At 42.4% G+C, this 14,022-nt stretch overlaps 1 protein-coding gene across 2 annotated transcripts in view; it reads left to right on the forward strand.

The window, feature by feature from the left end:
- The first annotated feature begins 2,535 nt into the window (after positions 1-2,535).
- The window catches only part of KPNA3 (karyopherin subunit alpha 3), a 276,618-nt gene continuing 265,131 nt past the window's right edge, over positions 2,536-14,022 (forward strand). Inside the window, exons 1-2 of one of the 2 annotated variants that reach the window (XM_029602832.1) lie at positions 2,536-2,884; positions 8,140-8,305. Coding sequence is in view for 1 of the 2 variants with exons in the window: in XM_029602829.1 (XP_029458689.1) it covers positions 2,816-2,884 (69 nt within the window). In the remaining variant the exon portion in view is untranslated. The remainder of the gene's footprint in view (positions 2,885-8,139; positions 8,306-14,022) is intronic. The other variant, XM_029602829.1, reaches the window with a different exon arrangement.

Genomic DNA, 14,022 nt, shown 5'->3' on the forward strand with positions numbered 1-14,022 from the left:
TATTTTTTGGAGTGGGATACCCAAGATCCTGCCTCCCTCCCATTTGGAAACTCATGCCTTACTAGTTACCAGAAGCTAAACTGGGAACATTAAGAACATAAGAAATTGCCAAGCGGGGTCAGACCAAGGGTCCATCAAGCCTGGCATCCTGTATCCAACAAAGGCCAAATCAGGCCACAAGAACCTGGCAATTATCCAAACACTAAGAAGATCCCATGTTACTAATACAATTAATAGCAGTGGCTATTCCCTAAGTAAACTTGATTAATAGCCGTTAATGGACTTCTCCTCCAAGAACTTATCCAAACCTTTTTTGAACCCAGCTACACTAACTGCACTAACCACATCCTCTGGCAACAAATTCCAGAGCTTTATTGTGCGTTGAGTGAAAAAGAATTTTCTCCGATTAGTCTTAAATGTGCTACTTGCTAACTTCATGGAATGCCCCCTAGTCCTTCTATTATTCGAAAGTGTAAATAACCGAGTCACATCTACTCGTTCAAGACCTCTCATGATCTTAAAGACCTCTATCATATCCCCCCTCAGCCGTCTCTTCTCCTAGCTGAACAGCCCTAATCTCTTCAGCCTTTCCTCATAGGGGAGCTGTTCCATCCCCTTTATCATTTTGGTTGCCCTTCTCTGTACCTTTTCCATCGCAACTATATCTTTTTTGAGATGCGGCGACCAGAATTGTACACAGTATTCAAGGTGTGGTCTCACCATGGAGCGATATAGAGGCATGATGACATTTTCTGTTTTATTAACCATTCCCTTCCTAATAATTCCTAACATTGTTTGCTTTTTTGACTGCTGCAGCACACTGAGCTGACGATTTTAAAGTATTATCCACTATGATGCCTAGATCCTTTTCGTGGGTGCTAGCTCCTAATATGGAACCTAACATCGTGTAACTACAGCAAGGGTTATTTTCCCCTATATGCAACACCATGCACTTGTCCACATTAAATTTCATCTGCCATTTGGATGCCCAATCTTCCAGTCTTGCAAGGTCCTCCTGTACTGTATCAATGTATTAGGAGGACCTGTTGCTGACATATGCAAATATCATGTTTTTGCAGATGGAGGCACAATCTGTTTTACCACACAAGTATCTGGCCCTCCTGCATAAAGGAGCCGATGCAGTATCAGGTGTGCAAAAAATGTGCGTCCAATCTGGATGCACATTTTTTTGAAGATGTGCACATTCCCTCTGGGGCACTCAATGTAATACTCAAATGAGCTGATGTGCTAAAAGACACGCAATGGATAAAGTGCGTCCATGGTGTCGTGGGTAAGGAAAACGAACACAATTTTCCGAGCATCAGTTTTCCTAACCTGTGCACATCCACAGGTTAGGAAAATGGAGGCTGGTAAATTGAGCTTCCCTTTCCCTCAACTGACTTCTGTCAAGAGTTTTTTTTTTCATGTTACAGTTTGTGTGGTTCTTCCTGCTTAGTATTGCAAGGATATTACTTAGGAGGAACCACAGGAAAGCTGTAGTTTTTGCTTTGCTGAGCATGGCTTAGGGTCCCTCAAAACGTAACACAATCTTACCTTAATTTTTGAGGGTTAAAATGTGCACGTCAGGTGTAATAGCCTCATCAACATGGCATGTGATAAGTGCTAGTAGTAATGGGTATTTTGGATACAGTGGGCCTATATCTAGTGCATTTATAGCCGTGCTGAGCTCAGTGCCTGATGTTGCATCGGCTCGAAGGTTGGGGTTTTTTTTTTAGTGAGTTATGCAGTTTTTAGTGTGCAGTAAGTGTACTGACCATATACTAAAGTCAAGCCTATCTTGAGTACATAGAGTTCTGAGGCTAAAGGAAATAACTAGATACCTAGCGCCTTTGAATATAGCTTAAGTGCTTTTATCAAGCAATAATATGAAAAATCTTTGTAGTATTTAGATTATTTCTAATATGATGAATGTAATTGTCTCGGTCCCATGCATAATCGGTAAGAGAGCCCCGTTTATTTTCACTTCAAATTATTCTGGGAGATTTGCAAAGCTAAAAACTGAAAAAAAGTGGTTGAAACACCAGGCCGGACTCACCTATTCTTCGATCCGCGCGTCAGAAGTTGACACAGAATAGCAAACAAGATTGGATGATGCGTTTAGTGCATGTCAACAACTGGGCTCCACAGGAACGTGGGTTGAGCCTTGGATCTGAAGAAGAGAGAATACCCTGAGACCATACTAAATTCCAGCGTTTCCCAGCGACGGCACTGTAGCAAAGTAACTTCGCTCGATTTTCAATTAGATAAACAATTCGTATTGAGAGAGCAAATTAAGGGCCAGCCCTTTTCTCCATGTGAAGATAAAACCATAATTTTAGAAACTGGTTCAAGTTAGCAAAAGTGATTTTCTTCAGTTCTCTTCCATACTAAACCAACTCACATACTAAAGACCGCAGGATGTTGTTCCCTCACAGCAAATTTGACGTCACATCCTGTCGCCGGTCCTTTTATTTTTTTTCCTCTCCTCAAGACCTAACTTCCTCCTCCATTTATTAACTTTTAAAGAGATTGGGGTGAAGTAGAGAACCGGGGTTAAATCTTTCCATCAATCAGCGAGAGATTAGCTTAACCCGGTTGGAAAAAGAAGGTGCAGAGAGTTGCGAAATTTGCTTCGGTCTCAGCTCCCGAGCTGCTGTTTTTGGAACGCAGGAGCCTAGTCTCGCGTAGCTTGGTGCGTGCGCGTCACGGAGCCACCGCCCCCCTCCCTCCTCGCGACAGCTCGGAAGGTTCGCAGTGAGAGGTGGTGGCATAAGCCAGAGGCGCAGCTCTTGTCGAGAGCCCGCGACGCGCAGCCATGGCCGAGAACGCCGGCTTGGAGAACCACCGCATCAAGAGCTTCAAGAACAAGGGTCGTGATGTAGAGGTGGGTCCCCCGGCCCCTGCCCGCGTTCTCTTCTCGGCGGTTGGTCCCTGGCACGGTACTGTGTGAAGGAAGGAATGGGGGAGGCAGTAGCGGCCTGCCTGGAAGTCCCCGCTCCGGGCCGGCTCGTTGGTGCGCGAGATGTCTGCTTTCTTCCTCCGTCACGGCGGGCGCGGCTTGAACGGAGAGAAGGATTCGACGCCGCTTCTAGTTAACGGCTTGTTTTCCTGCCAGGCCGCTCCTTTCCTCGTGGGACTGAGGCCGTGGGTTTGTTTGCGAGGCTCCCTCGCCGTTGCTCGCAGTGTTGAGTCGGCTCCTGGCGGGCCTGGGGTTTGGGATTCTTGGGTAGCCTGTTTTTGGAGGGAGGTTGGTCGGTTGGCTGACTGGCTTGTTTTTGGTGGGGAAGGGGATGTGGCTGAAATCTCCTGAGCATCGGCTGCCGACCGGCCGGCTCGTCTCTCCTGAGCTTGGGGGAGGGGCGGCAGGCTGTGTTGGCGCTGTTGCTGATCATCCACTGGAGTGCCGCGGCCCTACTACTTGTCTCTCTCCTTTCGACTTTAGTAGCGGGTCTGGGGCCTCCTTATTACTTTTCGTCCAAGGTTTGGTGGTACCATCTTTTTTTCGGTTTGGGTGTGTATGGATTATTTCTGGGCACCTGTCAGATCCCGTGCTGGAAGCAGTCAGACTCGGCTGGTGTTTAACAGCGTTTATGATAGGCGCATGCTGGGGATCTTGCTTTTTTTGGACTAGGTATTCTCAGTGCTATTTGGGGTCTCTAAATAGCGGGAGCAAGTCGAGATTTCATCCTTTTCCTTTTGGGTGTGTTTGGTTTTTAAATGTTTAGTTTCCAACTGTATTTTTAGCTGGGAAGGGAATGTTGGCTCCCGAAAGCTAGTCAAGAAATGTATTTAATCCAGTAAAAAAAGTATTGCTTTTTTTTTTTTTGTTCACCTTTTATTTCCTGCCTTCTCAAAGGCAGAACAGTACAGATTATGACAATTACTGGGAGATGCTTGCCGCATTGATTGTGAATTTTGCAAACCTTGGAATACAGCCACATATACATGCAGTGAGACATTTTGGCACCTTGTCTTTCTTCATCTGACTCATGACATTTTACAAGTGATATTGTGTCTTGCATTCTTAAGATTCAGTTCAAACATTTCAACTTACGGCATGGGGGAGAGAGGGTTTTATTCTTTTCTGATATTAAAGTTCCAGCTATATAGAAGATAAATGCCAGGCAGAAACTTTTGAATTAAGTCCTTTGCAAAGTACTCAAAAGGTTTTGTGGTTTTTTTGTTTTGTTTTATTTTTGTACATTTCCTTTTTTTTTTTCCTACTTTTATTTAGGAACCCAGATGACTTGGTATTTCTCCAGCTCCATAAGTCACATTTAAATTTTAGCACATAGCCAAAGCTTATGTTTGAGGAAAACATGCCCTGTTAACCCAGTATGTCCTAGTATAGAATGATTCCAAAAGCACTCAAAGTATATAAATCATTGGTAAGTGCTAACAGATATTAATCTCTTAACATTTGGCATTACATAAGTGATTATAGGTAGAAGTTACATAAATGATTATAGATAGAAATTATTTTAAGAATATTCTCCTTGCTAAAAATATTGTGGTTACCACTTTAGTCCACTTGAATGCATGGAATTGAATGATTTATCCCTTTCTCATGGTCTTAAAAAAAACAAAAAAAAAACATGAAAGCTAATGTAAGCTCTGAAGTAGAGAGTTCTAAACTTGATGTTTATGTTCATTCTAAAAGTTCATATATGAAGGGTATAATTTTGTATGAATCTTGGTTATATTTTTATCCAACACTTTAAAAATTAGAAAGTAATAGAAGGGTCGTTGTCCCCAGTTTAAAAAATATGGGATACTGCTAGAGATTAGGCTCATACTATTACTTAAAAATTCTACAGTGCTACAGAACATATGTAGTGCTTAACAAACATAGAAAAAGACAGTCCCTACTCAATAGAGCTTACGATCTAATAAGACAGATATACAGGACAGGAGACTTTGGGTATTCCATAAAGAAAAAGAAAGTTAATAAGACTAAAAGCAGACAATTGAGCATAAGATTTAAAAGCAGTTTCAGAAAGGTGAGTGTTTAGATGGGATTTAAACACGGCAAGAGAGGGAGCATGACACATTAGTTCAGGAAGAGCATTCCAAGCACGGAGTCTGGAATTGGCAGTAAAGGAGACGGGTACAGATAGGAGTGACTTGGCTGAGTGAAGTGCACGAGGAGAGGTGGGGAGTAGTGAGGCACTTGTAGGTGAGACAGAGGAGCTTGAACTGTATGCAGGAGTGGATAGGAAGTCAATACAGTGACTTCAGAAGAGGGTTTATGTGAGCATAGGTCTTTGCAAAAGGTAAGTCATGCAGCTGAATTTAGAGCAGATTGCAGTGGAGAGAGCTTGCTGGGAGACAAGTGAGAAGCAGGTTGCAATAGTCTTAAATATGAAGAGATGAGTGGATAAGGGTTCTAGTAGTGAGCTCAGGAAAGGATGGATTTTGATATTGTTATATAGAGAAATAGCATGTTTTAGCAGAGTTTTGGGTATGTGTAGTGAAGGTAAAAGGTGTTTGAGTACTCCCAAGGTTATGGGCTGATGGGACTAGGCTAATGACTGTTATCCATTGAAGCAGAGAGAGGAGGAAGAAGGGAGGTGGACTTCACCGTGTTGAATTTGAGGTGGGACATCCAGGCAGCAATGTCAGGCACGCAGGTTGAGATCCCTGATTTCTGGTGAAGTTTAAGAACATAAGAAATTGCCATGCTGGGTCAGACCAAGGGTCCATCAAGCCCAGCATCCTGTTTCCAACAGAGGCCAAACCAAGTTAGATTTGGTAGTCATCAGCATAAAAATGGTATTAAAAGCCATGAGGGGAAATCAGAGCACCAACAGAATTAGTATATAGTGAGAAGAGGGCCCAGGACAGAATCCCGAGGTACACCAATTGATAGTGGATTAGCAGTAGAGGAGGAACTACCAGAGGAAATGCTAAACATGCTATGGGAGAAGAGAACCAAGACAAGACAGATTAGTAATTCTAATACATGACTAGTAGTCATAGGGCTGTACTCATCTCCTTCTCTGCCTGTTCTGTAGTCTTTCAAAATTCTCTCTCTGTTCTTTATGCTTCCTGATTCTTACAGCTGTCTTTTATTTGTATTTTTCATTTGTTTTTTTTCATTGTCTCATCCTTTTGATTGTGTGTACCTTTTGCCTTCTCTTAATTGTAAGTTTCATTGATTGGAGAAACAAAAACATTATCGAGCAAATTAGACTAGTACTATTAGTCTAACAGGTGTGTTTTGTGATGGTTGGTATAAAGGGGACATAAGAATGGAGATGTAGAGCACTAAATAATTCCATTCTAAATTGTCTAAACCTGATGGTACAAGCTTGATCCTTTTACAAGGACAGCCTTGGGATCAGAAAGCAGCTCTTCGTTATAAGAATCACTGTAAAAAATATTATGATACCTTAGCAAATTGAATTACTCAGTGGGATTCAGTAGTTCTGTTGGGCTGATTACTGTTAAACAAGTATTTATGTAAAACTTGCGATTATCTAATGTAAACCTACCACCTGATGGAGTTGGTGAAAGTAAAAGGGTTTGAGAATTAAAAAAAAAAAAAAAAAAAAAAAGCAAAGGATACCCAAGATTAGTGGAGAAGAAAAGGTGAAGTTGGACATTAGTGGTATCTGCAGTTCTACAGTAAGAGGAAAAATTAGGCAGATCAATTGGGCCTTGTGATCATTATTTGCTATCATATTCTGTTTATATGCTTCTGTGGAAGCATTTCTCAGAGCCAGAAATGTAAGATCTTACATGCTTTACTGTCAGCAACCTGAAAATGCAAGCTGATGTATTTAATATGAAACTGACTCTTGAATTTACTAGTTTTTATTGTGATACATTGGTAAAGTGCTTTTGTAGGGATATTCAATAGTACCAGATTAACACTTAACCTTGGAAGTCCATACATTATAGGATACTCCTATCATAATTTTATAATAAACCATTGTTTATTTCTAAAGTTAAACATTTGGATTAGTTTAAATGTTGCTAAAGACAGGTAATTACAGTAAATGTTTTCTGGAATCCACCTAAGTAAATAGTTGAAAGCATAAGCATATTAAGTGGTTCAAACATTTGCAAATGCTAGATTTTACTTTTTATGCAGCCTTCCAAGAGTTAAGCAGAATATCTCCTGAAATAAGGCAGCCACCCTTGCTATGCAAGCAACATCTTATTGGCAGCCACTGATTGAAGGAGCATATGCATTAATTACTTTAGTTCATATGCTGTTATCCTAACTCTAAAGTAGTAGTGTCGGCAGAAAAAGATCAACTAGTCCATCTAGTCTGCCCAGCAATTTTTTTATTGCAAGTTAGCCACATGTTTTTGTTCAGGTAGTAAGTACCGCCCTGTGAAGGTTATCCCCCAAAACTTGTGTTAAGGGTAATAGTATTTCAATCAAAACCAAACAACTATCAAACCCATAACAAAATTACTGCTAGCAACATTTTTATGGGGTGAGCAGCACTAGCCTTCTTGATTAAGTTTTTGCTAGTCTGTCCACAGTTGGCTTTTGAAGAGCAATGTTACAGTTGTGTCAAAAGCATGAAAGGTAATTGCTTAAGGGTAACAATCTAAGGGCAGTAACTGCCTCTTAATTCAGGTTACCCCCATGCACTCTTTTTTTTCATTTCAAGCTTCTACCCTTTAGGGATCAACAATGTTTATCCTATGCCTTTTTGAATTTGTTTACTATTTTCCTCTTCACCACTTCTGGGAGGGCACTGATGCCAGTAATAGCAGTAGCTATTCCCCAAGTCAACTTGATTAAAAGCAGTTAATGGGCTTCTCCAAGAACTTATCCAAACTTTTTTTTAAACCCAGCTACACTAACTGCACTAACCACATCCTCTGGCAGCAAATTCCGGAGCTTAATTGTGCATTGTGAATGAAAGAATTTTCTCCAATTAATTTTAAATGTGATACTTGTTAACTTCATGGAGTGCCCCCTAGTCCTGTTACCTGAAAGAGTAAATAACAGATTCACATTTATCTGTTCTAGATCTCTCATGATTTTATGTCCTAAGGCCTATCATTTGGAGACTTAAGGGTTGTCCAATTTGCTTTCAGCTGTCTGCAATGAAAAAGCAGCTGACTTAACTGAAAGAGGAACTGTTCAGATTTCAAAAAACCTCCCTTTTCTTGCAGCATCCAGAATATCCACCCAGCTACCACGGAGGACTCGAACCCAAGAAGAAATGGTTTACTGTGGGCTCTAATAGAACAAGACGTGATTAAATGATTCTATTTTTAAATGAATTATTTATATTACACTTTCTGGCACTTCAAAGTGGATTATAATCAGGTATTGTAGGTATGTCCCTATCCCCAGAGAGCGCTCAATCTAAATTTGTACCTGAGGAAACAGAGGTAAAGTAATTTGCCCAAGGTTACAAGGAACAGCAGTGGGATGTGAATCCTGGTTTTCCTGGTTCATAGCCTGTTACTCCTCTACTCCAAGGTGACTGACACTCAATTTCCCCAACTGTGAAGCATTCTGAGTATTCACCCCCCACAGATAAACCAAACATCTAGGATTAAAAAACCCAGGAATAAATGGATTACAATAAACTATCAGAATAGGGCCTGTGATGAAGACACTCACTCTCCCTGCCATCTTACCTGACAACTTTCATTTAAAAAAAAAAAAAAAAAGGAAGACAGGTTAATCCACAACCAGTACAATCAGTGGGCCTCTACCAGCAGATAGAGACTGAGCAAAGCTGACAGTATGGTGTGTGTATGTGTATGCAAAAGCCAACTGTGGACCACTAAACACATGATCATAACTATTAACAGATAATCATTCAAACACTCAGTTAACAGGGAAACCCTGAGTTCAGACAGTGATTGTAATATCACTAAACTAGAGACTGGATCTGACACTTATCAGTAATCACCGGAGATGCAGCCAATCAGGAGGACAACAGGACCACCATACGGCAGCCAAGGGCAGGAAGGTGAATTAACCTGGTATTAAAGGGAATTATCAGGTAAGTAGTAATTTCACCTTTCTTAGCATTTAGACAGGTTAATCTACAGCCAGTGGGATGTACCAAGCTAGTCATGAATAAGGTGGGAGGCTGCCCATGGCCCATTAAACACCGCACACGGTAATGGCTGGAAAAGGTGTATAAGACCACATCGCAACTCTGCAACTTTCGACAGGAGAAGACAATCTAATCTCCGCCATAACACTGCCTGAGCCCTAACCTGACTAGGTAACGGCTGCTCAGTATCCACATACACAGCAGTGATAACCTCCTTAATCTAACGGACTATTGTAGTCTGTGATGCTGGCTCACCCCATTTACCCCTTCTGTGGAGTATAAACAGATGGTCAGTCTTCCTGAGTGGTTTAGAAATCTCCAAACACCTCATGATATGTCACTTGACATCCAAGTTCCGTAACAGATATTCATCCACATCTCCCTGTCCAGTGTCGGCAAGGAAATTGACTGAAGTGAAAATCTTTGGCAAGAAAAGTCAGAACAGTTCACAGCTGGACCGCCCTCTGAATCACTCGTTGGAACAGTTACCAGCAAGACAGAGCCCATGGTCTGGAAACTACGTGCAAACACCGTCCTCTAATAAGTAACCTCAAGGAGAGGCTACGCAGTGGTTGACAGGTGGGACCCGCCAGGGCACCGGCAACTGCAAAGGGGGGGACGGGGACAGAGATGCTTCACCCTTTTCAAGAACTGGGCCACATTCAGATAGGTGGACAAGGATTCACCATTCATGTGACTCTGGAAACAGGCAAGAGCTGCCACCTTCACCTTTAAGGAATTAAGGGCCAAGCCCTTAGAAACCCATTTTGCAAAAAAAATCCAAACTGAGCGAGATTTTAACCAAACTAGAATGAACCCCTCGTTCCTCACACCAAGCCTCAAACACTCGCCAAACCAAACATAGGATAAGGAAGTAGAGAACTTTCGTGCTCGAAGAAAGGTTGAAATCACAGCTGCAGACTATCCACGCTTCAGCAATTGAGCCCTTTCGAGGGCCATACCATAAGACAAAAATAAAGTCTGACCTCTGAGAAGATTAGGCCCCTGCTGTAGCAGGTCCACCAGAAGCCTCTGCAGATCTGTATACCACGGTCTCCTGGGCCAATCTGGAATCACCAGAAGCACCAACCTCATGTCTCTCGATCCTCCGAATCATTCTGCTCAACATGGGCCACGGGAGAGAGGTACATAGAAGCTTGCCTCTGGCCACTCCTGCATGAAAACTTCAGATCTCTCCTGCAACTGAACATTCGTATTATGCGATGTCACCAGCAAGTCTAAAAATGGGAGCCCCCAGTGGCCCACTAGGAGCTGGAATGCTTCGTTTGAAAATTCTCATTCTCCTAGATCCAGACTGTCTGCTGAGAAAGTCCACTGTTACATTGTCTTTTCCTGCAATGTGTGACATTGAGATCTCCTGAAGATGTACTTCTGCCCATTCTATGAGTTGTGCTATTTTCTGTGACACTTGCTGGCTTAGTTCCTCCCTGGTAATTGATGTAAACCACCATTTTCGCATTTTCCAACATCATTTGGACCACTCGACCCTGCAAGCAGTCAACTCCTGACTCTGAGTCCCTCCAACCCTGGAGGCTTGCATCTGTCGTGAGTACTAGGCAGTCCGGTGTATTTAGGGGGGGGGCACCCTTCATTAGATGATCTGCTTGCAAACACTACAGTTAGATGCTGAATAGGACGCGTATGTGCCCTTGCCCATGGAACCACCTCTAGGATGGCTACCATCAACCCGAGCACCTGTAGATAAGACCTCACTGTCGGGCGTATTTGTCAGTCACAATTGTTCCATCAGTTTCTGAATGCGGATCTCCGGCAGGAATACCCTGCTTTGCTTCATGTCGAAAACCAGATACTCCAGTGTCTGATGGCTGCATATTGCTCTAGGCCAAGTTCACTACCCAAACTAGTTCCCGTAGCCAGAAGATCACCTTTCATGAGACCTGAAGACTTTCATGCTCTTGGCCCAAATTAGCCAGTCGTCTAAATGTGGGTGGTCCAGAATGCCATCCTCAAACACTGATGCTACCACCCCCATGAACTTGGAGAAGGTTCTGGGCACGGTGGCCAAACCAAAGGGTAGCACTTGAAACTGAATGTTGCTCCAAGAAAGCAAAACGCAAAAAAACAGTTGATGCTCCAGCCAGGTGGCATTTTGAAGATATGCCTCTGAAAATCCAGAGATGTAAGAAACCCCCAACTGTACTACTATTATCAGCAAGCATAAGGTTTCCATGCGGGAGTGAGTCACTCGCAAAAGCCGATTGACTCCCTTTGAGATTCAGGATGGGACGAAAGGAACTCTCCTTCTCGGGTACAACGAAATAAATAGAATATTGGTCCCTATTTTCATAAGAACATAAATTGCAATACTAAGTCAGTCCAAGGGTCCATCAAGCCCAGCAACCTGTTTCCAGCAATGGCCAATCCAGGCTAAAAGTACCTGGCAAGTACTCAAACACTTAAGTGGATCCCATGCTACTGAAGACAGTAATAGCATAGGCTATTCCCTAAACCAAGTTGATTAATAGCAGTTAATGGACTTCTCCAAGATCTTATCCAAACCTTTTTTTTTTAAACCCAGCTACACTAACTGCACTAACAACATCTGTTGGCAACAAATTCCAGAGCTTAATTGTGCATTGAGTGAGATTTTTCTACAATTAGTCTTAAATGTGCTACTTGCTAACTTCATGGAGTGGCCCCTAGTCCTTCTATTATATCTGAAAGAGTAAATGACTGATTCACATTTACCCGTTCTAGACCTCTCATTATTTTAAACATCTCTATTATCCCCCCTCAGCTGTCTTTTCTCCAAGGTGAACAGCCCTAACCTCTTTAGCCTTTCCTCATAGTGGAGCTGTTCCATCCCCTTTATCATTTTGGTCACCCTTCTTTGTACCTTCTGCAGTGCAACTATATCTTTTTTTTTTTTTTTTTAAGATGCAGTGACCAGAATTGTACAAGGTACTCAAGGTGCGGTCTTGCCATGGAGTGATACAGAGACGTTATGATATTTTCAGTCTTATTTACTGTTCCCTTCCTAATAATTCCTAACATTGTTTGCTTTTTTGACTGCTGCAGCACACTGAGCTGACTATTTCAATGTATTATCCACTGTGACGCCTAGATCTTTCCTGGGTGGTAGCTCCTAATCTGGACCCTAACATCGTGTAACTACAACATGGTTTATTTTTCCCTATTATGCATCACCTTGCACTTGCCACAATAAATTTCATCTGCCATTTGGATGCCCAATCTTCCAGTCTCACAAAGTGGTCCTGCAATTTATCACAATCCGCTTGTGATTTAACTGCTCTGAATAATTTTGTATCATTTGCAAATTTGATAACATCTCGTCTTATTCCTTTTTAGATCATTTTATAAATATATTGAAGAGCACCAAAGTACAGATCTCTGAGGCACTCCACTGTTGATGCTTTTCCACTGAAAATTGACGTTTTAATCCTACTCTGTTTCCTGTCTTAACCAGTTTGTAATCAGTGAAAGAACATTGCTTCCTACCCCATGACTTTTTAGTTTTCTTAGAAACCTCTTGTCAAACACCTTCTGAAAATCCAACTACACTACATTTACCGGTTCACCTTTATCCCCATGTTTAATAACCCCTTCAAAAAAAATGAAGCAGATTTGTGAAGCAGGACTTCCCTTGTGTAAATCCATGTTGACTGTGTGCCATTAAACCATATCTTTCTCTATGCTCTGTGATTTTGATCTTTAAAAAAACTTTCCACTATTTTCCCCGGCACTGAAGTCAGGCTCACTGGTCTATAGTTTTCCTGCATCGACCCTGGAGCCCTTTTTCAATATTGGCGTTACATTGGCCACCCTCCAGCCTTCAGGTACAATGGATGATTTTCTTGTACCATGGGCAGGGGGATTATGGCCTGCAAGCCGAGGAGTCTTTAAATTTACACTGTAAATTTATGCCTGTCTTCTGCAGGGAGACACCACAAAAACATCCCGAGGAACACCGAGAAACTTCAGAGCGCAGCCATCTATTCTCCAGAACTCACGTTTCTGATGTGATATTGACCCACCTCAATAAGGGGTTGCCTGTTTTATCTCCTGTTCATGGGTGTGGGTTGGCGCAGTCATGGTGGGGGGGCACTGCTGCGCGAGCCCGTACCCAATCTGGGCTGCCTAGGACGAAGGACTGAGACCTACATAAAGGTTGAGCTCTCTGAGAAGATGTTCCTCTGTAGGCTTGCAAACATTTGAAACCCATGCGTGATCTCTCGCACTGAACGAGAGTGGTGCATGCATTTAATCCTTTGGTAACAGAGGAACCTAGGACTTGCCCCACTTATTGGCCTTTTTTTTTTTTTTGTCAATCCCAAACAATAACTATCCTTTAAAAGGTAGTTTTGTAAGATTAGACTTTGAATTTCAATCAGCCAACTAATATTCTTCAGCCATAGCTGACACCTAGCGCTATCACCGAAGCCACCCCTCTGGCAAAAGTGCAAACCAGGTTGCAGCCCACAACCTCCAAGAGGGTGGCTGCCGGTTCCATCACTGCCTGGAATTCAAACCAGACTCATAGATGACACACATTTTCAGAAAGCACAATTGCTCTTTCGCCACCAGATCCAAGAGGTACGGCGCTTCCAAAGCTCATCCCCCTTTAAAACTTGCTTCCAGGGCACCCCATTCAAGATCAATCAGTTCTTGAATAACATCCATTATGCTTTACGCAAAGAAACTAAAATCAGATTCATCTTTAGCTCAGATATGGGATCAGCACCCCTAGCATCCTTTAGAGTCTGGGAGATCAGAGTTGGCAACATTGTGCTTTATGGTTCGGCTTCATCATCTGTACCATCTGGGGCCCTATTAGCCTTACCCGCGGCACCAGGCATGCAGAGATCCGCAGTCTGCGATCCTGAACTCCTAGGCTTGGCCGGCTCTGCCAACTGTGCCTGAAGAAAGGACTACACTCCTTAAAAAAAAAAATAAATAAATAAATAAAAGTTCCATCCAA

This window comes from Rhinatrema bivittatum, chromosome 5, assembly GCF_901001135.1.
Source record: "Rhinatrema bivittatum chromosome 5, aRhiBiv1.1, whole genome shotgun sequence".
Classification (NCBI taxonomy): domain Eukaryota; kingdom Metazoa; phylum Chordata; class Amphibia; order Gymnophiona; family Rhinatrematidae; genus Rhinatrema; species Rhinatrema bivittatum.